This window comes from Geospiza fortis, unplaced genomic scaffold (assembly GCF_000277835.1).
Source record: "Geospiza fortis unplaced genomic scaffold, GeoFor_1.0 scaffold53, whole genome shotgun sequence".
Lineage (NCBI taxonomy): Eukaryota > Metazoa > Chordata > Aves > Passeriformes > Thraupidae > Geospiza > Geospiza fortis.
In genome coordinates, this window is record NW_005054305.1 from 6,973,363 (window position 1) to 6,999,138 (window position 25,776).

A 25,776-nucleotide genomic window follows, 5' to 3' on the forward strand; every position below is an offset into this window, starting at 1 on the left:
GCAGTTGCAGTCCCCGAGCATATGCAATCTTGACATCCCACAGTCCGAACTCACTCATAACTAGTTGCCATTGCTCCTTAGACGAGCAAAGTTTCTTAAATTATGGTAACAAATTGCCTGTGCTGGTCTCTCCTTATTCTATATTTCTTTTGAATTTGTGCTCCCTTGCCAGCATTTTCTCTCATTTTCTTTTTTCAAGTACCGTCAGCAGTGATTTTTCATTTGAAAATTGGTCATACACAGTGATAGCCCACATCCACTTGTACTTGTCACACGATACTCAAAACAGATGAGAGCATGCAGAGTTGAATACCACCCTTAACCACAAAGCATCTTCAGGCAGTGGCTCTAGAAGAGAGTCTGGAAGTGAGTGGGAGCTAAGTGTCTCCAACCCAGCCTTGTGAGAATGACTTCTAGTCATCAGTTGTATCATTGTACTGACTAAAAATAGCTTTGCTAGTATCACTTGTTCTTTTTAGTAAATCAGGGCTACAGGCAAACAGTGCTTGAAACTTATTCCCAAGTGTTTCTGTAGAGATAAAATAATTTTGAGATGTCTAATTACTGATTTTTTGTGCATGTTTTTTTGCTTGTTTGAGCAGAAAAAAGTCACATTAAACACTTTCTTGGATACTCTCATGTCTGATCCCCCGCCACAGTGTCTAGTGTGGTTACCACTTCTGCATCGACTGGCAAATGTTGAAAATGGTAAGTAAAGAGGTGCTGCCAAAACAGAGTTACAAGAATAAACTTTGGTGTGACGATTTTCACACTCTGTAGATGGTTTTGTAAAAGCTACTGTACTGGGTTCATTGACTCCATATGCTATTTTTACAGTGACTGGTAAAATACTTGAAGTCTGTTGGTCATTCAGCCAAGAACATGGCTTAAATTTTGCTGTGCTCAGGAAGTTAACCTGATCGTGTCTCCTCCTGTGCTCTGGATAAGCAAAGAGCAATAGGACTTCATCCATTCACACACTTATATTTGGTAAACTATCAAGACCACAACTTTTATTAGCTACGACATATGGCAGCAGAGAGGGAGCAGCTTGGTACTTTCCGTTGATGCAGTATTCCTGGCAGGAGATGTCAGTGCAGTGCAAAACACCAGCCAAAAGGTCCTCAGGAAGGATCTACTCCTAAGTCTACACTGCCAGACCATATTCTCTGAAAAGGAAGTTCCCTGTGGATGGTGTGCATCCATTTTTGGTGGTAAAAGGAAAAGGAGGAAAAGTTGTATGTGTTCCTGTGCCAAACAAATCCCTCTTCCACTGAGAGGCACCAAGGTGCGTAAGGGGATGTTCCCAAGTCTTTTTGGCTGCAGAGCAACCTATCTATCCCACCTTCCTCAAGCTCTTGTCATTCATCCCTGTCCCTCACCAGCTTCACAGTGTTTCCTAGCCCAGAGCAGAAACCCTTCTTGCTGCAAAATTCTGGCAAGGAGTTCTGACACATTCAGCACTGATCCAAATTTTCCCAGACTGAACCTTATGACAGAAAGACAGAGGGTGCCCGGGAACAAGGGGATGTTCAGTACCATGTGGTGAATTTGGTACAGGCTGTAGTGAGAAAAGAGGAACAGAAATAGCAGTATTGCCCAGAAGGTTCTTCCAGATATCTCAGTTGGTGCTTTAGTGTCCTCAGTGACTTGCTTCCTTGTCACTATCTGCTTCTGAACAGAGAATAGGTCCCTCCAAAGGCCAGCTTTCCACATCTGGGCATCCAAAGCTACGTGTTCAATCCCATATATAGGAACCTAAAGGACACCACTTGTACAGATGAGACAGCAGTAATTAAGAGACAATAACATGTCTAAGTACACTTTCATCCTTTCAGTAGTCATACAGTTGAGTTTGACTTTTCCTCCAAGATGCCTCACCTCAGCTGCTTAAAGCACAACAAAACACTCAGCTTCTCCCAATAGTGCAGCTGCAGTGGATTTTGCAACATACAAATTTCCTCTGTCATAGAATGGTGTGGATTGAAAGGGACTTTAAAGATCATGCATTTCCAACTCCCCAGCAGGGACATCTTCCACTAGACCAGGCTGCTCAAATCCCCATCCAGCCTGGCCTTGAACACTTCCAGGGATGGGTCATCCACACCTTCTTCAGGCAATGCAATCCGGTGCCTCACCATACTCACAGTAAAGATGTTCTTGCTGATACCTAATCTAAACCTACCTTCTTTCAGTGAACCTCTTCCTCCTTGTCCTATCCCTACATGCCCTTGAAAAAAGTCCCTCTCCAGCTCTCCTGTAACCCCATTAGGTACTGGAAAGCTGCTCTAAGGACTCCCTGGAACTTTCTCTTCTCCAGGCTGAACAACTCTCAGCCTGTCTTCATAGGAGAGCCCTTATCTTCATGGCCCTCCTCTGTACTCTGTCATGTATTCTGTTAGACACTGAACACTGAACACACACATTTTTTGCTGCTGTGAGCAGGAGGCATGGATGCCAGCTCAGAAGTCAGGAAGGGTTTGGTGCCCAGTGTAGGAAGCATTGCCCATGGCTTAGCACAGGTTGCTGTATTTTCTCGGATCAGAGCTGTCGGCAGCATCCAGTGCTGCAGATTGCTTTAAACAAAGAAGGGAGCACCCTTCAGTTTGGGGTTTGTCCATAAACTTTTTCTGGGTGTTCCTTTGTTTTCTTTTTGGCTCACCATTTCTTTCTCCCACCCAGTCTTCCACCCCGTCGAGTGTTCCTACTGCCACAGCGAGAGCATGATGGGGTTTCGCTACCGCTGCCAGCAGTGTCACAATTACCAGCTCTGTCAGGACTGCTTCTGGAGGGGCCATGCCAGCGGTTCCCACAGCAACCAGCACCAAATGAAAGAGTACACGTCATGGGTAAGGGAAGGCTTCTGCCTTGCTGCAGACTGCTTTGCCCTCCAGCCATCAGAAAAGCCCCCAGCCACAGCTCTGGGCTCAAGCGAGCTGGGAGCCAGGCTGGCACTTTGGATTAGTGACCCTGTCTGGGAGGCTCCGGCCCTGGGAGCCATCGGGAGAGCGTGGAGGTGGGAATGGTCTTCCCTGGGTGAGGATCTGGTGCGTGCCGCGGTGAGGGCAGCGCAGGAGGGGCTGGCAGCAGGGCAGCAGGCTCATGGCAGCTTCCCCCGTTCCCACAGGACTCACGGTAAAGTTGTCATTGGCTTGCTCTCTTTGGCTACATGTAAATGAAATGATGAATACTTAATGCTCATTCATCAATATTTTCAGTTGAGTGGCTGCAGCATATGCGTAGCATTTGGGATGATCCTGGCACTGGAGATTTGAGCGTGGTCACGGGCTTAGATCCGCAGTAGTGTTTACTATAGAGAAAAGCTCACTTCAGGCTTTTTGTTGTTAATCAAAATAATGCAGTGTTTTTCCTAAGCTGAAAGGGAAGTATCAACAGCTGCTGGAACCTTAACCTTCCCTGAAGGGCATGAGACCTGGGGACTCAGCTTTCCATGGACTGGAGCAAAGCACCAGTTGACCCCCTTGTTTACAGAGCATCAAAATCCTTCAGGATTCAAACACAAATAGCAGAAAATACATAATTATTTTCAAACATTTCAAAAGTATATTGTTTTTTAAAAAAGGAAAATTATGCATACAGCAAAAGCTCCCATTTTTATGGTACTTTGAGTTTATTATTTAACAAAGTTCTGAATTTTAATACTTTTAAAATGTCTGGTTTTCTGTTGATGGAACAGGCAAGGGTTAAATTGGATGTGGTTTGCTCTGTATGCCAGTCATACAGCTCTGCACTGCATCCCAGCAGACCTGGGTCTGTAATTGTTTTTGTGGGTCCTAATTGCTGCTTGTTGCATAGACACAAATGGCCAGAGTTTAGTATCTGAGTAGGAAAAGTGCCCACTGTGTAGCTCAGACTCCATTCCTAGCAGCAATTTGTGCCATAAAATCCATTTTTTGCTGTAGCCAGGGAGCTGTAATTATAGGTAGGAAGTAATTGGAAAACTTAAGATTTCTGTTCAGCGGAAGACAAAAATGTGACCACATGCTCAGTGCTTTCAGATGTTTCCTTGCCAGAAACAAATGTTTTGCTTCAAGTTTGAAGTTGCCTTTCTGTAGCATTCATTAGCATTTGTTCAAACCTGGTTGGCATTCTAATGCATCAGTATCAAGCGCCACATGCAGAGCTCGATATATACTTCATATTTACATTTGAAGTGCTTATGGGTACAGTGGAAATCAACTGTTCTCAATTCAGAGTGAAATTGCATTTAATGAATGCAAGAGAAAGAACTTGAACTTTACATATTTAGGTTGGTTTTCTCTAGTAGAAATATTTCATTATAGACTTGGTGACAGTCGTAAGTCGATGCAGGATGTATGTGCACAAATACAAAACCCTTTCTGTCAAATTCCAGAAAGATTTTTCAATTTCAGCCCGTAGAGTTGTGTTTTGGGGAGAGGAAACAGTGTAAGGGTCGCTAACCCTTTTTTACTGGCAGAGAACTGAATCACAGAGATCTGAGTTGAATTTCCTGAGAATCCTTCACACAGCCTAAAAGATACCCCGGATCTCAGAGATCCCTTATTAGGGAAGTTGAGTTTACTCCTCAAGTGCATAGCCTCCAAACAAAACAGAAAGCAGAAAATGCTGATTTTTTTTTTTTTTTTAACACATTGATGAAAATTATGCTCCTTGCACAGACCCTCCCTATCTTCTGGGGACAGTGACTGTACATCAGTCTCTTTTGAAGTGCTGGTGCCACAGTGGGGCAACTCCTGGCAAGCCCCTGTCTCAAATTTCCATTCTCCAGTGGTCAGTGGCCACAGGAGGTGGAAGAGAAGCTTTGTAAAGCAGCTAAACAGTACAGGGTACTGGAGGTGAGGGAGATACTAGTGAGGGGGAAGAACACAGCAACCCTAGTGCCTGGCCCATATCTGGGAGGGAAATGGTGTCCCATACAGTGTATCTATAGGGACAAGCGTGCTTGGATCTGTTCTCCTTGCATTCCCAAGCTGGTGAGATACAAGCCAGCACCAGTCCAGGTGACACAAACTGTGCTGTTCTTTGTTCAACAATGCCTGAGTGCAGCATGGCAAAATAGCCATGGCAACTTTCCCTATAGATACACCCCCAGCCTGCTCTAAAGGCTGCTGGAGGTAACAGTAATTCTTTCCCAAATGGAGCACTCTTTGCCTTACCAGACTCTGGGCATGGGAGGGGGGCAAGGGAGATGTCAGTCCATAGATACCTGAGCTGTTAGAGCTTCTTGTTGTTTTGTGCTTCCTGTAGCAGAAACAGTATGCACCTTATTGTCCAGATTACCTCTACCTTCCTTGTTCCTCCCAGAAATCACCTGCTAAGAAGCTAACTAATGCACTTAGCAAGTCTTTAAGCTGTGCTTCCAGCCGTGAACCTTTGCACCCAATGTTCCCTGACCAGCCTGAAAAACCTCTAAACCTGGCTCATATTGTGTAAGTATCTGTGTGCTGTAGACAAAGTAAGCTCTGTGGTAGGAGTTGCTTGCACCAAATGTAGATACTACAGCTCTGAACAAAGCAGGAGGCAGATGTGGCTTGTCCAGCCCAATGCATCACAAGTGCAAATTTGCTGGTGGGGATATTTAGTGTAAAAGTGTTCTTCTGGTGTGACTTCACCTGTAAAAACGAATGGGATATATAGGTATAATCAACTACTGGGATACAACATTGTAATGTCTCCATTCTCCTCAAGAGGTGTCCATGCAATTTTATGGAGTTTCAGCACTTTGGGATGTATTGATGCTGAGAACATCAGTTCTGTCATCTAGAGACTATTAACTTCAGTGTATCACAGGTATGCCTTGACACAAGGCAACAAAGAAAAGTGAAACCAGACCAGTTTTGGAAAAAAAAGGTGTCAGAATTCTCCCTGACTTTAGTGGAGCTGTGGCTTCACCCAGTCTTGAAGAATTGTGTTAGTCTGCATAAAAAGTGGGCCTTCAACTGCCAAGTCACTTGAGAAGAGTCTATTATCCTTATGTTTTGATATGTTGAGAAAGCAAGACTATTTTTTGGTATTTTCTTCTGCATGAGTCAAGAAACCCAAAGCAGAAAGAAAATGTATTTGTGCAGGGTGAGGAAAGTACCACTTTGGATGGGTTTTTTTCTAAAACACACCCACTAACCATCGTGGCAGACACTCCAATTTTCTCATTTATCAACTTGGCTTACCTTTGCTTCTTGGGTCCTTAAAAAAAGGGAAAAAAACATTAAATTTCCCATAAAATTAAGAAAAAATTAGGACATTGGTTGGAAGAAATGTACAAAGAAATTAAGTTGGAAAAAATATTCTAAAAATACTGCCTTTAAAGTATTTCTCTTATTCTGGTGTATTTCTTAAGAAAATATCTTTCTTAACCATGTTCCCAGGGCTCCTGACTGAAGCATTTTGGGCAGCAGCCATTAGAATTGTATTTCCATGCTGCATACCTATGTTACTGGCTGCTGCAACTGCTCTAGTCTGTAATTATTATACGTATTTACCTTTGTTCCTCCTGAATATTTGTATGTAGCATCTCTAAGAGCAAGTGCACTCCAGCCATTGTGGGCTGTACAACACCTGGAAAGTTCACTCAGCCTGCCTGGTGTTTCTAGGATGAGTTATGCTGATGGTCTTCCTTATAGCTGAACTTCTTCCAGGTGTAAGAGAGTGCTCTGGTCTTCAGAGACACGGTGCCTCTGACAGATACATAGTGCCAAATCCCTGTCACACTTCATTGTCAGTTAAACCCCTGCACCTCTTTATGGAAGAGTACTGGGAGGATGTTGTTCTTTGGCAGAAATGATCCAGAGTTGGATCTGCTGAGCTCCCTCCCTGCTGTGCCTGGCCCTGCTGGCAAGTCAGTGATAATTTCACAGGGCAGATTTTGGCCATCCTTAAGGGAAATGGAGAGAGACAGAGAGCTTGAAACTGAAAGAGAAGCCTCTGTTCCCTGTTGGCAGGGGGATCTTGAAGGCCTGAGGATATGTCAGAATATAAAAGGTAGTGAAAACTGGGCTACTGTGAATGGATTAAATGCACTTAGGCAAGGGAAGGGGAAGGTACCATAATTAAGTAAGAACTGATCCAATTTTTTGCAGTGAAATTAACACCTTCCCTTATTCCTAAATATACAGACAATTTAGAGTGACGGGATGTGAGAAAAAACCACCATCTATTCTGGTTTGTGACAGTTTCTCTGTATTCATAGATTGATGGTAATATAACTTGGCAATGTATATTGGCTACAAGGATGCATGAGTGAGAAACCCGTAAGTTGTGGAGGTATCATGATCTACAGCATAATTGACACAAATTAACTGAGGGGAGAGGTATGCCACAGAACCTTGTCGAGAATATCTTCTCACTGATGCAGTTTTTATTTTTAAACATAATGGAAGTTGAGAGAAACAGCTCTGGGCAGGAATCCAGGCAAAAAAGGGGGTTTATATTTGCATCAGATGGAAGAATTTTGGCAACAAAACAGTATCCTTTTCTTAGCTTCTAGCTTAAATGGGACAAATGCTCCCTGCATTACTATAGAGACTTTCCTTCTGTTTGTTCTTCCACCTTTGCCTGGGACCAGACAAAAAGACTGCATGGCTTTTTTGTTTTACTGGTACCACATAAAATTTTGAATTAAGCAAGAAATGCATCTAAAGCCTCATCTGGAGAAATAGTTATCCACGTGTCATAAACCTGGTGGTAGAACTCCTCCCACTGATGAAAGGGTCATTTTTACTCTCTGTACATAAGAATAGCAACATGAAAGAAAGTCCAGACAGCAGAGATGACAAATGGCATGGCCATGGAGATATTTTTCAAATCTATTCTGCACTGGCCTGACTTCATTTCCATCTTAAGCCTGTGGGAGCATTATTTTTGACATCAGTGTAAACAGCTTGGAGCAGCCTGGAGCGCTTTGGAAAATTCCTCCTATTTAATTTGGTTTATTACTGTGGATATATGTTGTGCCATAGCATGCTTTTATTACATAGCGTATTTCAATAGCATCAAGTGTTTTCTGTCTCATTGAGGACAGTTAATTCAGTATAACTTTTATCAGAAAGATCAATCATTCACTTTCAGGAGTTTAAAAATAATCTCAGAAAGAGATAATTTATAGTCAATAGCTGAGTTTTCCTTTGATTTGCAATAAAAAAAAAGTTTGTTGTTCTTGTCTTACCAGATCACACAACTCTGTGTGCTTGAGCATCCATTTGATACTCAGCTGGAACCTCAGGACTGTGACAGTGGGCATCAGCCTTTAGGAAACTTGCCTTGGGAAAGCTCTGGATTAGTTTAATATCATTTTTTATTATGAGAATTGACAAAGTAATGCTAATCAGGAAACCGTAGCAAGGTCTTGGAGTTTAAAGACATTTGTACACAAGAGTAACTTGGCTTTTGTAAACAGATTAATGACCTTTTATGCTTAGAGGCTCTCACGCTTTTTCAGATTCAGGGTCATAAGAATGGAGTATGTCCAATGCATTACTTGAGCCATATCCATATACATATTGAACTAACAGTTTAATTAATGATCTCTTTTCCATTTTATTCTGCTGCAAAAGAGATACTTGGTGAGTATTTTTCTTCTTTAGTACACTTGTTGAAGGAAAAGCTTGGAAAAAATACAATAATCTTAGTATTACAAAAAAAAATAACATTGAACACTTCTCTGTAAGTACATGGAAGACAAAAGACTGCTTCTCAAATTCATGACTGATCAGAAGTATAGTTTTTCATGTGGTTCTGCAGGTGCAGGGTTAGGTTAAAACTCTATTTTCATATAAATAAATAAATAACATTCCACATCCTACCTCTTTCTTTTCAGCTTTAAACTTCTTGAAATCAGTGTAGCATTATCATGCTGAGAAAATCATTTGAATGTTTCAAATACCATATTTTTGCCTGTTTTATAAGAAGTTACAGGACAAAATATATAGTAATAGTTCAGTTCTATGCAGAACTGGGTTTCTTGGAAATGCTTTGGTTGACCAGTTGTCTTGCACAATTGGAGCCCAGTGAATATTTTGCAGATGGCTACCATATTTCAATTTGCACATCTGCAGAATTCAAAAAGCAGTTTTTCACAGAGCCTAAAGGGAATATTAACCAAACTGAGGTCTGAAATATATGTGGCTTCAGATTCTGCTCATAACTGATTGAAAGCCCTGTGATTTTAATAACATACCTTTTACTTGTTCCTGAGCAGATAGATCTTTTGCCCAATGTTCCATAAGAAGTCTGCTAAGAAGGGGAAATTTCTCCTTAGTGGATACAGAAGAAAATTACACACAGATTATTTTAAGAGTAGACAGTAAAAGAAAGCAGAGGAAAATTCCTTCTTGTTTCATTTTTTTTGTAAAAGCAGGAAATAAAGAATGTAATAATAAAATCATCATTACTAATGGGTCCTCTTGAACTAAATACTTACTCTACATTTTGACTTGGGGGTTTGATGTATCAGTTAAAAAGCTTTGCCATCAAACCAGTTTAAAATTCCATGTGTATTTCATGAGATGCTGAGGGCTTGGGTACACTGTGGTCACTATGTGGATGTGGCAGCATGGAGCTTAGCACCAGGAATAACTTCATGAAAAGGTGTGTCATTTATTGGCAGTTCAATGCTGCAGACCTCCAGGCTGCCACAGAGCACTGACTGCCAGTGCTTATCCTGGCTGGTTGAAAGCAGGGACTGCACCCTGGACTGTTGCCTCTGGAAAGGAACAATGGCATTGTGGCTGTTCTACCAAAGCCGGGGAAAAAAAGCTGAGCAGGTTGCTTAAAACTCACTTCAGAACACACAAAGACATTGTTTCCCTCCAGGCCTAAGTACCAGTGTGTTTTTATCAACTTCTTGAAACCACAGCATCTATAATTTGAAGCTATTACTGTGCAAAGCAGAAGATGCCAGTTGCAATGTTACTTTAAACAAGCTCATTCTGTTCTACATAAATACTGTTGCTGATGGAGGGGGTTTTGGTGCAAAATTAATGTGGCTGGGTATTTTGCCTTTCAGGCCCCCCCGACCTGTAACCAGCATGAACGATTCACTCTTCTCCCATTCTGTTCCCTCAGGAAGTCCCTTTGCAAACAGAAGGTGAGTTCTTATCCTTATTTATATCAAACCATTATATGATAGTGGTGGAAGTTGCAATTTTCAGTTCCCTCACAGGGGCAAAAAAAAAAAAAAAAAACCAAACCCTCCCACGAAATCCAAACCCAGTACAATCAAGAGATGTGAGCAGAGAAATGCCTAGGTTAATTTGGACTGATACTCAGACATCTGAACAGAGAGCTGGAGTTAAGGCACCCCAAGTTCCCCACAACAGAGCACTGAATTTCAGCTCTCATTTGAACCATTCTGACCCACTAAAAAATGCTCACATGCAACCCCAGGCACCTTCCCATAGGGACCCAAAATGGGCTGTTGGTGGAAAGTCATTTTGTAACGGCACTATGGGAATAGGAACTGGGATGTGCCATTGATTACTGGGAATGCCTGCATCATACCACAAGATATGGATGAACAAAGAGAAGATGTCTTCATACTTCCAAGACATAGCAAAACATTCTTTCTCCTGTTAAACCATTCTGATTTTCATTAAAATCAACAAGGAAGAAGAAGTAGTCTTGAAATATGGTAACTGACACTTCAGTAAACAAACCAGGGAAGTCTCATCAGAAACAAATCCCAAAGAGGAGGTGCTTGCAGCTGACTGTACATTTTGACTCAATATTTTGGCTCATCCAGCCAAAATATGTGTGTAGCATTTGCTAGCTGTCTGACCCCATCTATGTGAGCCTACAAATGCACATAGGTAAGAAGGTGGCAGGAAAATAACTTCCTGCTGTCTTAGGGAAGGTGAGCAATGTGTCTTCCTTGGGTGCATTTTATTGCTTGATACCTGCTGTGTGTGTCAGTGCTTCAGCATTCCCAAATGACTAAACACAATCTCTGGATATGCACAGCTACATATTTTAACATCAAAACTGAAACCAGACCTGCAGTGTACACTGCAAAGTCAGAGTGTAGATGGTTTACTACTTACTTGATTTATGAATTTTGTTACCACAAGCTATAAGCTGTAAATTCTGTGCTGTCTCAGTGCGAGTGGGTGTGACTGAGATGCTTTTTGAAAGCCAGTCCCAAAGCAGCTCCCAAGGCCAGATCTGCTGCCTATACAGAGAGACTGCAAATGCAGATTCATTTCTCTATTTGGAATATATGGGGGTTTATGTGCAAGGCAGGGTAATGTATTTGGAGCCTCTCCAGGAGAGGTCACTAAGAGCAGCACTCTTTAGGAGTGTTGCTGGTGCTTCTGTTAATTCCCAAGACATCCCTGTGCTCAAGCAACAAAAGTACACTGCTCCTTAGGCCAGGGACCTGCAGTAACACTCACAGCACTGTCTCTTGTGCTGCTTGTTTCTCTTTGCCTGTAAAACATACCTGATTATTTTACTTTTGTCTTCTTTAGTAACTGACTGTCTTTAACTATCAGGTTTAAACATACATGCTTCCTGAACTGTTAGAATTCCTTTTTTTCCCTAGGAAACACTCCTTGATGAGAATCCCCTGAAGGCAGGTGATAATACCACCCCCCTCAAGCATAGGTGCCCAGACTTCATATGTGTGGATAGTGTGACATCCCTGTGCAGCTGAAAGTTTCCATGATGCAGGAGTCATTCTGGCTTTCTTAGACTTAACTGTACCCTGATATGTAAAGTAATTACATTGATTGTGTATTAGAAGTTTTGTCACTTTTGTTTCCTTGACATAGCAGGATTTTAGGAGTTTGACAGCTTATTCTCAGTATTTTTATTTTCACCTTTTACAAATTTATTTGCATCTTTTTATTGGAAAGAAAAAGCACCCTGCAAACAACCAAGTCAGTACTCTTCCTAAATAAATTGGATTTATTGTTACGAACCCTCTCTGAACACTCTGCTCTCTGTATATTCTTTTTGAGGTATTAACAAGGTTTCATTGTTTGAATCATTCAGGTTGCTTGGGGGTATAAATGCAGCCAGTCCTGTGGCTGATGAGCATTCTCTTATAAAGCTGTATGTAAATCAGCTTCACAACAATTCACGGTCAGTATGAGAGCACTAACCTACTAATCGCAGTAGTTCTGTAGCTCATGCACTAAATCATTAGCAATTCTGCTAAACTACTCAAAATATTCTTTAAGGAAGGCTCTGATGGGCTAGAGGGTTTCTGTGCTCTAATTAGTCTTTTGAATAGACTTCCTGCTGGCTGTGAGCTTTGCAACTTCTCTTGCTTCTGCGCAGCACAACTCTTTCTTTTTTTCCCTTTCATGTAGGATAAATATTAATGTGTCCTGTGGAAGTTGGAAACATTGCTTTTGTAAATGACACCTTTATGGTTCCATCATCAGTGTATGACTTGCCTGTTGTGTTCTTGACCACGGAATGAAAGAGGCTTGCACAAAAGCCTGGAAATGATTTCAGGTCTCACAGCCAGCCTCCTCTGCCTCAGCTCTCTCTGTGGGTGGCTGCTGTTCTGCCCTAAGCACTGCTTGCCAATAACCCTCCCCAGACCCCTCAGCTTTGCTTTTCAAAATGACCACAGGAAAGACAGATCTAAGTCGTCCTGAAGCTAATGAAAACTTCCCATTTATAGTGAGCACTGGTTTTGGACCCCTGCCTCTTGTTGCTGAGCCCTTTGTCCAGCATTCCCTCACATCTCAGTGACCTAAAGGAAGATCCTGTTTCATTCTGCACAAAAGAAATACACAATTGCATAAGAACAGTTTCCCTACCTTTTTTTACGTGGAATTATGTGGAAATTTCCTTTTTTTTTTCTTGTTAATCCATGAACATTAACTAAATTCAGTAAGAATTATCGATATGAAAGGTACTTTCCTGCTAAATGCCAAGATACTCAGTCTGGGTTAGACTAATAACTGTGTCTTCATTCATTCTTTTAAGTTCTACTGTTACTATGGCCCTGGGAAAATCAGGCCCCATTAGTGGAAGCCCTCCCTCTTGAACGTAAGAGAAACAGACTTTGATGGCTCTGTTTGCAATTGTGCTGGTTTTATATTAAATACTCCATGATTCATATTATAATAAGAAGAGTACAAACTCAGAGTAAAATTCCTAGCTGGATGTAATCAACACTAAAAGCTCTGCTGGCTGTGTTTTCACTGCAGATAACTTATGGTTACTTTAATTTGTGTTGCAGTCTAGTCCAGAGGTTTCAGATAGCCTTAAGTGCCTTTTTTATGTAATTTGGATGTTTATTCAAAGGAGAATTGGCAGAGAAAGTCATTCATAGCATTCCCATGGTATTTATTTCAGCTACTTGTGTTCACATAAGAACATAGCCATTCTAACCAGTTCTTCCCTGTGGCAGCAAATGCTAAATTCAGCACACCAGCTCGTTCTGCTGCTGGAAATGGATAGCATCTCCTAAGTTCAGCACACTACTATATTTCTGGACACAGGGGTGAAAACTGGAAATTAACTGGGAGGATGGAGAATCTTGTTAGAGGAAAGATCTTTGATAATTGGTAAATGCAGTGACAAATTGTGGGGAGCAGCTGAAAGGAGATGGAACATTACATACTATTTACACTTTAATTGCTTCTGAAGCACTGATTTCGGGTGGGTACACAATTACTGCAAAGCTCAAAGGAAGTTGGGTTCAGGCTTTCCCAAAGATGCTTTTTAATTTCTTCAAACTGCTTTAGAATTAAAGTCCACTTAAAATTTCTGTGCTTGTTTGCTTAGTTTGAGCCAGCAGGTCCATAAGAGCTTTAATGAGGAGGTTGGCTTAGCAATTACAAGCACCTTTCTTCTTAATGTATACAGTGTGGAAATTGGTATCAACAATATGCTCTGTACAGCTCAAGAAAAGCTTTAAAGCACTTGTGTTAGAAAAGAAGAAACAAAAAAGTCTGTGATCTTCTCCCAAATACCAAATTATAGTCATTTGCTGTTGACAGCTAACATGATTAAAAACACAAGGCCTGTAATTCTTTTGATGTAGCTAATATTCAGGGGTTTCTCTCAATTGTTTTTGCAATTTCTGATGGCTTAGAGGGCAGCAGAACAAGGGAAGACTACTGCAGAATAGGTAATGCCCTTGCAAACCCAGTGATTGGGATATGTTACATCAAAACAAGCAAACTTAGCATTATAGAAACTTTTGTCTGTTCAAGAGAAATAACTCTATACACTGAATTAATGGGGTTTTTTTCCTTACTTGAATCATTTTGTTCCCCTGCTGCAGTCTGTCATGCTGACTTAAAGTATATAGCTGCCATAGTAATGGGTACAATGTCCTGCTCTTTCTTTATAAATGTTTTCTTTAAGCTATTGAATTATTGTGCTTAGGTAGGATAAAATGAAACAGAATGTTTTTTCTTGCATTTTTCTCAGCCCCTCCTTCACAGCTAATGCTTTTAGTTCTTCTAAAGGGGTAATAAACTGGAATAAATGGTGTGATGCAACACATTCTGGTGAACTTGGAATGACTTGGCAATTGTGTGATAGATAGAAAGAATGCACTGTGATATCAGATTCCCATAGCCAAGGAGAAATTGAGTCTTCTTATTCAATGCTGAGTCAGAATGGCTGGTGCCTTTTTTGCACTCCACATAAAAGTTAAAGGAAATGGTATTCTACCTAACAAGATATTCTACCTCTAACAAGAGATTAGGCCAGATTTCTAGTCAACAACTAACTTGGAGCAAAACATACTGGTTGCTGCTGTTCTCCATGTTCCTGTCTCTAAGGAGCATGGTAGACTTCAACTGCTTGCTATCTTGGCCTGTTTTTTTCAAAACAAGATGAGAAGCCTTAACCCAGCAGAATATCAGCAATATTCCACCTGGCTAAAGGAAAGGTTTATATGTTTGATTGTTTAGCAGCCAAGTAGACGCTAATGAGGGCATAACATTTGCACCAATATTATTAGGTCTATATCTTTATAGACATCTGGTCACAGCTGGAAGGTTTGTTTCTAAATTTAGATGGAGAAGCATTACTTAGCATCTTACAAGATGTTCCATTTCAGCAAGAATATATCTTTAAAATATCTGTTCCAGTTGGAAATTCTCTGTGGCCAGAAAGATCTCTGAAGTATTAGTTCTATTTTGGGGAATATGTGGAGGATGTAGGAAGATATGGAAGAACAAGAAGGACAAATGTCAGCTCTTCCAAATGAAGGAGGGTTGAAGGTGGAATCAGGGACAAAGGTGAAAGGGATTATAAAGGAGGCAGCCTAACCTTGGTATCCAAAGATACTGAAATTATAAAAGAGCTAGTAAGCATCTGGAGGGTAATAAACGAGATATAACCACCATAGATTTGTCAAGAACAAATTATATCAACCAAACTAATTTATTTCATTGACAGGATGACTGATCCAGTGGGTTAAAAAAGAAGCAGCATATACAATACGGGTTGACCTTAAAGGGGCTTTAAACATAGTGCCAGATGACACAGAAGTACCCAAAGGAAATACAGAGATAGGGAAATTAGTAAGGGAGCAACACTGAAAATAAATAATGACATTTTCAGAAGTTTGCTGTCACTTTAGGAGAAGGATATCTGCTGGGGTTCTTGAAAGCTATCCTAAATTAGACACTGCACTATCTCTCATAGTGACTTAATGAAAGCAATAGAGTGAATACATCCAATTTGTAGGTGGTACAAAGGTTGAAATAGTTGTGGAAAGGAGTGCTTGGAGAGCAGTTTCTAAATAAAAGAAAAGTAGCTCAGTAGCAATGATAGTAATTGATGTCCAAATGATCTGAAATCAATTGCAGGAAATTCAGTAATTATAAGTGAAAAGTGCTGTAGCAAGGAAGCAAATAGTCAAATAAAAAATGGGAGCATAATTGGATGGATAGAAATATTTTAAAAGAGGACCTAGCAGTTGCAGTGAACCACAAACTAATTGAAGTCAGCAATACAATTGTTAGATTGCATTTGACCCTGGAACATGATATGGAAAGCCATTAAAACTCATTCCCCAGAGGAGGAGACATCTGCCTAGAGGTTTGCTTGCAGTTTAGGGTAGCAGCACAGGGGTGGATATGCTAACCAGCCTGTCTGGAGCCCAGAGGAGACGCCCCAAACATCAGAAAAACAGAGAAAGTATAACTCATGAGAAAAGGTTGGAAGACTAAAGTTTGCTTAATCAACTAAAAAGGAAAGGGCCATGGTATCAGTTGCTCAGTGAGTAATCCTTGCTCGTCTGTCTCTGCACACTGACTGTGTGGCTCTGGAGCATGGGAGAGGGGAAATTGTGGTTGGTGGAGGGCACACTGTTAGAAAGCAAGGCACAAAATCTGCCCTGGGGCTTTTGGTCTCCCACTGTGGCAATGTATTTATCTGTACTTTTAGAAGTGAAAGGTGCATTTTTGACTGAAATGGCACACCCTGTACCCCGTGAATGCATTTTCCTTCTGTAACTGGGAAGAAAACATGTGGAAAACGCATCCTTCTAGATGGCATGGCACATCATCTGCATGGATTTTACCCCAGTGGAAGTGCAATACATATAAGTATGGTGGGTAGAGAAATGTGAAACAAGCATTTTTTCTTGCTGTGCAGTACAGCTTTCATTCAACTATCTTAAAAATTTATTGTAAATCAACAGGCTTGAGTTCTTAAGACAACCTTTGGTCCCATCCTCTTCAGAACCCTACTGCCAACCTTGCCCTCCCAAAAGGAGGGGAATTACACAAATCTCAACTCATTGAATTCCTTCTTTGTCCCAGTATTGAAGATTTTGAAGATTACCAGGCACCACATTTGTGCAACATTACCTGCCTACATACACACACACGTGGAGACCCATACACCCCTGGATGCACAAGTGCATCCATGCTTTCACACCCATGAGGTGCCAAACAAAAAAAAATGTGATTAATTTTTAAAAAGAAGAAAGTAAAATATAATTTTGTATTGCTTTGTTGTTTCTTAAAAACCAAGAAATGCTGCAGCATGAAAAAAAATAGAACATTTTCAATGTTTCTCGTTTTTTAGCCAGTGGTAGCTTGTTAATGTGGATATTTAAGTGTTGGGCAAGAGGCAGTTACTGCAATCCATTAAATACTGTAATTAGGAAAAAAGTGTGTTTGGTGACCTATATATTATTTTAAATCAACAGAACAACAGTACTTCTGAAAATTAAACTGCTGTATCCCATCGCTGCATCCAAATAAATGCCTTTCCATAGATTATTGAAACCATCTTACAGTTAATGTGGAGAAAAGCAATTTAGCTGTTATGGTAAAGCTTTCCCAGCTCGAAAGCAGCATTTGAGACCGTGTTTATCTCGGACTTCATCTGGAAAGTACAAGCCTTCATCTCTCCATTTGTGAGAGAAGCAAATTTTGTTTGTCATTTCTGTAGTGGAGGCTTTAATAGTTTGCTTTTGGAGAACAGGAGAGGAAACTCGTAATTCCTGATTTTGCATTTCCTGATGTTTTCTAGAATTCCTTTAAAGCTTGTATTATTTTTATTCGGTCCAGGGCACTCAAATGAGCTTCTCCAAACTCTGTTCTATAATGAATTTCAGACATCACTGTTTACCCTCTTCTTAGTTTTCCTGTCTTATTAACTAGCTCTCCTTCCAAGAATACTGAAGTAGAGCAGAGCAAACTGCTGGCTAGGGCTGCTCCAGCTTTCTTGAAAGGCAAAGGGTAAGTTAAAGAGAGAGTATGTTCTGAAATTGCACTAACACAGCTAAACTAAAACATTTTCCTCTATTACTCCCATTTTTAATGTATTTTATATACATTTTTCCTGAGAAAATTGTGATAGGCAATTAACCCAGTGAGCTAAGGCATGTTTAGATATATGTATGTACACCTGGATGCATAAGGTCTTGTTTAGAGACTTCCAAGCAAATCCAGCTTGTGAATTCAGTGTGTCAGTCATGTATGTTACATATCTAGATTAATGGTTTTGTGCAATATAGAGTATATTAAACCAAATAATGCTGACCTCACCATTTGCTGAATCTTTAGTAAATGCTATTGTACAGCTCCAGAGCTTCAGTCCCTGGCCTGATCTGGCATCTCACTGGGGCTGGCTCTGTCATCAAGTGGGATGTTACCATCCTAAATCACTAAACACTAACCATATAACTTACAATAATAACAAAATAATTTCTGCACTTGGCATGTTGTTTCATTTTGATATTTTTTTTCTAAGAACACTGAAGTATTCATTGCTAGATTCCCATTTCACAATCTTGCTCCTGCTCTCTCTGTCTGTGTGTCTGTGTGGCTCACACCCTGCCCCTGTTGCAGATTGCAGTACAGCCTGGATGTTGCAGACAGGCTGGCTGATGAACACGTGCTCATCGGGGTCTATGTCAACATGCTGCAGAGCAGCCCCGCACGGTTAGTGCAGCTTGGGCACCTTGGGGGCACCAGCAAAGGCACCTTGCTCAGCTAAAGGCTCTCCCTGTTCCCTCCCTGCCTGATGAGCTGGAGCAGCTCTTTATGAGCACTAACCTGAAATGAATGTGTATGGATATGGGGTGTGTCCTCCCAAAGTTGGTGGATAGTGGCACTGGCTGCTGTTCTCTGTACTGAGGCTTGCAATGTGTTGCCAAGTATTGCAAATAATCGCTGAGTTAAGAATGGCTATGCAAATTGTTTGGGATACTGAGCTCTAGGCAGTGCAGAGCTTGGTGGTAGTGCAGAAATCTTCACACAACAATAACTAAACAAGCCCATGTTTTCAAGGTATTCATTTTTGACATAATTTATAATTTGTAGCTTCACCTTCCTTGAAAGTTAGAAACTGTAATAGTACATAAATAATTAAATCACAATAATAATTTTCTTACTAACCTAGTGAGAGAAATTCATTTTGATTTTTACATATGTCAGGCATTGCTTTTAAATCTGCCTGATTTCTGCATTGTTTGAATCTTGTATACAAATTTTCCCTTCTTTCAGGGGTTTTAAGTGGGTGTGTTGAGCATAATTAATTGTTAGAGCTTTGTCTCCTAAACCCATCAGCTGTCCAGGCACTTGAGATGCTGGCATTGCAGCCTGCCACACCAGGGATGGGAAATGCTGCCTCAACTCTCCAGTGCAACAGAATTCCATAGACTTTGCAGCCCTGTACCAGCAGAGTGGTGAGCAGTAGATGGCCCTAGAAAATGTGATGCTGAGCAGAGAACTGTACAATGTTTCTATCAAAACTAGGATCAGGAGGTTTATTTTGCTCATAGCAAACCCTTCAGTTTCCTGTGCTGCCACTCCAGAATATTTCCTGGGTTAGAAGAAAGTCTCCATTTGCTCCAGTATGTAGGAGGCAATAAGCAACTTCATTTAGGAGAGTGAATGCAGTGGTTCTCTGCAGTCTTTAAAATTTCACTTCTGCATGTAGGCCCTGTAGAAAATGGGAGTAATTTGTCATGCTCAGTGGATAAAAGAGTCTGCCTTCATTGTCCTGGATCTGCTTCTCTACTCTATAGCCCACTGGAATGTGCCAGTGGAGGAGGGTTGAAAAGGCAAATTAGGTTTTAAGTGAGGAAAATGAAAACCTTTTATCCTAAACAAAAACATTTTCAAGAGGAATTTCATTCCTGAAGAAGCACTTCCAGAAATCAGGCTTATTGAGCAATACTGACATGTGGCTGTGAAAGCAGGCTCCTGGGAGCATGTGTGTGACCAGGCATTGCCCACCCATGACTGAGGGTAGGAATATGCTGCCACTCAGTCTGGTGTGACAGGGAGAAGGAAATGTGGCCCTGGCTACCATGAGTGACTTACTTGATATGATTGTTCAGGAGGGGAGTGAAGAATGGACATGGTGGCGTTAGGCTGGTTTGCCAGGCATAGCATTTTAGGATTCATTTCTCTTCAGTGAGGACTACCAGTTCCTCCTGAGACCTCTTTGTGGGTGCCTCACCTCATCTGTACTGTTTTCATCCTCCAAATTTTATTCTTTATATTCCAGCCTGTTCCCTCAAGGCTTTGAGCCAACATCACCTACTCATAGCACCTTTGTTTCCAAATATACATATACAAATCATATGCCATGATATTCAACATTTATTTGGTTTTGAGAAATGAATGGGGGAGTGACTGACAACAACCTTAATTGTTTAAACAACTGATGCAAAGCATAGTACATAACATCTGATTACTGACATTAAATCACTGCAGTCACAGCATCCTCAATGAGAAACAATCTCAGTTATTTGTATAATTAGATTTTGACAGAAAAATAACCTAGAGGGACAGTAGTCTTAGTCAAGCATCAGACCATATACTGCATAGCCATTTTCTGCTTTGTTGGACCGAGACTGCTAGTAGAGAAATAGAATGGTTACATTTTGGTTAAAACAAGAACAAAATGTAGCCATCCTAGAGCTCCTGTGTGAAGCCAGGAGCTCCTGTGTGAAGCTCCTCCTTCCAGAGGAGTCGGTGAGACCTCTGCAGGAAGCTCAGCTGCTGCATCTCAAAGTCTGGGGTGGCATTTCAGGCAAAGCTGACCTCCTCCTGCCCATGCCCCAAAGTGGCTGGATGCACTTTGCTCAAAACCCACACACTTGTGCCAGGATGGTGCTGAGTTCCAGTTATTTCACCCTGCATCTTAAGGAGGTTTGGTAACCTGAGTAAAGCATGCAGTTAACCACAATGAGGTAGCTTCTGGTTTAGGGGGGGCTGGAGCTGGCCAGCTCTGCTGTTCAATCTGCCTACAAAATGCTACCTGCACCTACCCAGACATCAGATAATTCAAGTGCTTCTGGCAGCCAAAGCTGAAAAGAGAATGATTATAGCTGGGCCTTTATCTGCAAGAAAAACCTGCAGAGATTTTTCATGAGCATAATACATAAAATTATCTGAAGAGCTGTATAGTAGCATTTAAAAACAAAGCAAGATTTGAGGATTTTTAGATACTGAGGCTAATTTATAGCTAATCATCAGATTTGAAGATTTTAGATACTGAGGCTAATATATAGCTAATATAACCCAGTATAACTTTGTTTTAAGTGCAGCTAGTATTTATATTTTGGGCTTTATAGGCTATTTTTAATTCATTTAATTTTCACTGTTTATCTTTATTTTTCATCTACAGTTATTTGATACTGCAAGTAAAAGTTTTCCTTTCCTTCTACCACAGGCTAATAAGCTACTTGAGGGTTTTTTAGAAGCCAGTACTCCAGAGCAAATTAATAAACAACAGGAAGAATGAATTCATTATTTATAGTAACTATATGGGTAGAAGAATTAGCCCTTAGCCAGATGTTTTGAATAGTTTAATTGCAAAGTCTTTTTTAATATTTAAAACCAATATTTGACACTTACTTTAGTTTATCTTTAGCGTCTGATTCTTAAAAAGAATTTTTAACTGCAAATAGTTTCCATTTTTATAAGACAGAGACTTTGCCTAGCTTTGAATAATAATTCCATATATTTCAGTCTTTTTCTTTTCAGGTACAGAAAAAATAAGATAAATTGGAAGAGGTTATTTTGGTTTCATAGAGAGCTGTTTTCTGGGGGTTTTGTGTTATACTGCATAGTACTATGTGAATTCTATTTCTGTATAAAAGTGCTGTACTATTCTAGGGTATATTTTTAAATGTTTATTAAGAGGGTGGGCAGAACTCTAGGTGGGAAGGCTGGTTTAATCTTCCTTTGAAAGAGGAAAAATATTCAGAGACCTGTTGCTACAGAGGAAAAGTGTAGACATTTAACTCCCTTGAACAGAGTTAGTTTTTGTGATTATTTCCACATAGCTGAGTGTTATAATATCTTGGTGGTAAAATCTCGATGATTCTAAAGTAAATGGCAAATTAACAATAGTAGAGGACTCAGATGATTTGTCTCAGTTTAAAGTGTTGCAAAACCAAGCCAGTTTTGAAAGTGTAGCAGTTAAATAGTCCTCAGAATACATTTGGTGTGTTGCTGTTATGCCTCTTTTTTTTTTTTTCTTTTTACAGCCCTAAGGCTTAGAAACCAATCCTTTAATTTGTCTGTATTTTCTACAGCAAATTATTTATTAAGGAGGAGTTTGTAGAATAAGAGTGTGTCATGAAGACTACACTGATGCTTCTCTTGCAAAAATTTCACCAGAGACTTTTCTAACCAGCGGTGACAGAGGGAACATCCACATCAGCTATTGCCAGATGCCCACTGCAGAACAGGCTGGTCTGACACATCTGAAGCCTGAGAAATAGCAAAGATCCTCCAGAGTCACTCCTTTGCCCATAGGTTATCGTGTTTTTCATCCTTTGCCTGCAGTTTTGAGAGCCTTTTTTTTAATGGAGCTGCCTTAGACCACAGAAGTCCTAATGTGCAGGTGCTAATATTGGATATTCACTCCACATCTGAATGGTGATAGGTGTCAGACCAATGATTGCTAATAATTATAAGGTCTTTAAAGAAATGGTCACTAATGGAGAAGCAGTGATTTTTAGAAAAGAAGGAACAATAGGATATTTGTATACAAAATGTCCAGCTTCTCTCAAAAGGATGCCTGGATCATTCCGCTGGGGTCCCAAATTCTGCACACACATTCATAATATTTTAAACTTTTTGTGTACAATTGTCTTGCTATATCACTGTATGGTTTTCTGTGAAGTTGATGAAGTAAAACAACTGAATTATGGTAAATCTGAGAACTCTGAGACATAAAATTCTTGGCAGTCGAGGCTAATGCTGCTGTGCAAACTTCTGTGCTTAATGGTCACATAGAATAGATATATTCCAGAAGTCCATTTATCTCAGACATTGAAATTTAATTTTTCAAGGCTTTGGGGTTAGTGATTTGCAGCACTCATAGACTAAATTTGATGCATTGCTACATCTACTTTATGACATCCACCCACACATAGATATATATCAAAGACATTAAATACAAGTAAGACTCAAAAAGCTGCAGTGGCTTGGTTCGTTCAGTAAAGCAGTTGGCTTAGGTGTTAGCTCACATCTCAGAACTCTGGTGCAGGTTGGGTTATGCCAACAAGTGGAACCATAATCCATTTTTCCAAGATGGATATGGCTGCACATTGCCATAAAAAGGAGAATTGATGCTGAATGCTTGCTGTTTCACAACCATCTGTTAGGATGCAATGTTTTGGTCATTATGGTAAAATTAAAAATTAATTAAACTGTCATAAAAGTAGCCCCTATTACCCAATTTACGTAACTTTATGTGTCTGCAAGAGTAGCTCACTCCTTTCTTTCTCTGACATACTAGTACAGTAAGCATGAGTATATATGAAGCAGAACTGTATAAATTTAGAAAAATGCCTTTAGCTTTGGTCTTTCCCAAAGGTATATCAGTTACCCCACCAGAATCTCAGTAAGCATAAAATTAGGCTGTGTATGTAATAAAATAAACATAACCAAAACCAGAAAGTCAGTGTTCATCTACCACCAGAAGTCTTACATGCAGTCTGCAGGACAAGTTTTATTTACACAGAACCTCTCTGTGTCTCACTTTTCGGAGCTTTACTGTTTTTCTAAACTTCATGTTTGTGGTCTCACAGGTTATTATCAGAATGAGAAAAAGATGATGTTTGTCTCTTTCTCTTGCATCACTAAGCTGTAGCAAATCCACATGACACCCAGTTTTAGTTTCATGATCCGTGAATATCAACCACTGCTCATCTTTCAAACATAACTTTTAAATCCCAGTGGATTTAATAAGGCCAAACAACACATGTGCACTGTAGTTCCCTGAAGGACACGGGGATATGAACTCACTGAGAAGTTTTAGAGAAATATTCCTTTTAAATGTATCAGTTCTTCAAAAGCAGAGCTTTTGGTACAAGTGTGATTTTCCTCTGGAAGGCTTTTCAAGTTCAAGGTACAATTTCTGAGAAAAAAAATCACTATAAAATCCCATGCCCAGACTCTTTTGAGGCTTGTTTGCCAGCAACCAGTTACATGCCCAGAAGGGCCCGTGGGCATGGAGATTTGTTCCTGTTTCCTTTCAGCCAAAAACCATTATACAGTAGCCAAGGGATAAGAAAAGAGGCCAGACTTGCCTCTGTCTGGGAAAGCCCATAGGCAGCCTTGTATTCCACATGGCAATTCCACATTCCTCTCACCTCTTCTTAAGGACTTCGTTTGTTAAGATTTTCTCTCTTATGTATACTAGAAATAATGCAGTATAGGATTCTAAAGCCCAGGATTATCCAGGGTCAACTAAGTCCTTTTCAGATTTCTGAAAAAGTTTTGATGTTTGTCTGCAAACTTCTTAATGTTTAGAAATAGTGAAGTTTCTCACTATATTACCTTTTTCCTGCTCATCTGACTAAATAATAGCTTCCTTTTAAAATAAGGACAGCTGGAAAAGCATTAATGTGAGAGAAACATTTGGATTTTATATTCCTGGGGGAGAAGAGATAATAAGGTGCACTATTTTAAAGGAATTCACCATATTTACTGTTTAGTTCTTACACTTGTTGATCACAGTCACGTGACACTCTGAAGTCTTGCTCCCAAATAACAAGAAACCAAGAATAAAAGAGAAAGCCTGATTATAAATTCCTAGGTCAGTGATCCATAAGACCTTGGTAAGTGACCTGCAAAACTGTCCTAAACACAGTTTTCTGATGCAAATATGACAAAGCTGCTAAAGTTTTTCTCAACAAACACCAAGGCTCCTACAAATCCACTGGCCAAAAAGTAGCCTCACAGGTGATATGACAATGTTGTCATTATATCACAAAGGTTCCATATTGTTGTGTCCTTATTGCAAGAGTTTCACATCTCCTTGATGCTTCTTATAGGCAGCTCCTCTAAGCACTGATTCTTCCTTCTTCTCACAGTAGCCAACTGACTCCAACTCCCCTCCTAACCAACCAACCCACTCTTTTATAGCACTCTTCTCTTTGGCTACAGCTGTAGCCTGTTAAAGTCAGGCCTGTTCCTAATCTCTAATAATTGGCTCAGCTGCAACTCCTTAGGGGTAAGATTACTTTCTATACTACCTTTATTTTCTTATATTCTATCCCCCTACATGACAAAGCTGAGTTGCAAAATAAATGTGGACTGATGGTCCTAACCACCCCCTGACCCTTTTTGGGCAGAGCAGCATCTTGTACAGCCTTTACTGTGGACTGCAGAGCATTGCTGTTTTTCCCTAAGGGGAGGTGCTGCCCAGCCCCTTAGAGCTGATCTTTCCAGGGAAATTCTCTGCCCTTTGCTCCATTAACATCAGCTGTTCCTAATTTGGTGAGGGTTTGCTTCTTTGCTCTGACTGATGTGTGGGGATGTGAGGTGGTGGCTGGCTGAGGCAGAGGGTGTTTTTGCAGTGTATAAACCTCTCTCTCCATTTCCCCTCCCCCTGAGCAGCGTCCTTGACAGTGCTAGTCGGCTGGATGAAGAGCACAAGCTGATCGCCAGGTACGCAGCAAGGCTGGCAGCAGAAACTTCTTCATCAGTAAGTGTTCTAATTAAAGGAAGGTACTTTCCTTCTGTTGTGTTCCAGGGGCTTGGCAAGATCAGGGAAATTATATCTGACAGTCTAATGATTAATGGATTATTTTTCCCTGTTCTTTTCATCAGAGGCTGTTATGCTTTAATAATAACGTTTTTATGCAGTCCATTGAATCTGAAGAATCCACATACTAATGGATATAATCTATATACTAATACAGTGGCATTTAAATAATTGCATCAAAGGGAGTCTGACATCTTGAACTCAGGAAAGAGTATAAAATATTGTCTGGACTAGCTTTGGTTAAAGGTTAATGATTTACTGCATTGGAAAAATGGCGTGGTGAATCCTTTTTACTCTCTAGCCACCAGGGCCTGAAGTACTAAGGATATT

At 40.4% G+C, this 25,776-nt stretch overlaps 1 protein-coding gene across 16 annotated transcripts in view; it reads left to right on the plus strand.

Moving 5' to 3' along the window:
* DTNA (dystrobrevin alpha) overlaps positions 1-25,776 on the plus strand; it is a 169,213-nt gene that overhangs the window by 113,495 nt on the left and 29,942 nt on the right. For 6 of the 16 annotated variants that reach the window (XM_031066545.1, XM_031066552.1, XM_031066542.1 and 3 more), the window contains 7 exons: positions 603-708; positions 2,683-2,849; positions 5,308-5,432; positions 8,553-8,561; positions 10,004-10,084; positions 11,989-12,078; positions 25,299-25,386. In XM_031066545.1, coding sequence (XP_030922405.1) covers positions 603-708; positions 2,683-2,849; positions 5,308-5,432; positions 8,553-8,561; positions 10,004-10,084; positions 11,989-12,078; positions 25,299-25,386 — 666 coding nt within the window. Of the gene's footprint in view, positions 1-602; positions 709-2,682; positions 2,850-5,307; positions 5,433-8,552; positions 8,562-10,003; positions 10,085-11,988; positions 12,079-17,588; positions 17,667-18,278; positions 18,372-25,298; positions 25,387-25,776 lie in introns of all 16 variants that reach the window. The other 10 variants (XM_031066548.1, XM_031066556.1, XM_031066550.1 and 7 more) reach the window with 4 other exon arrangements.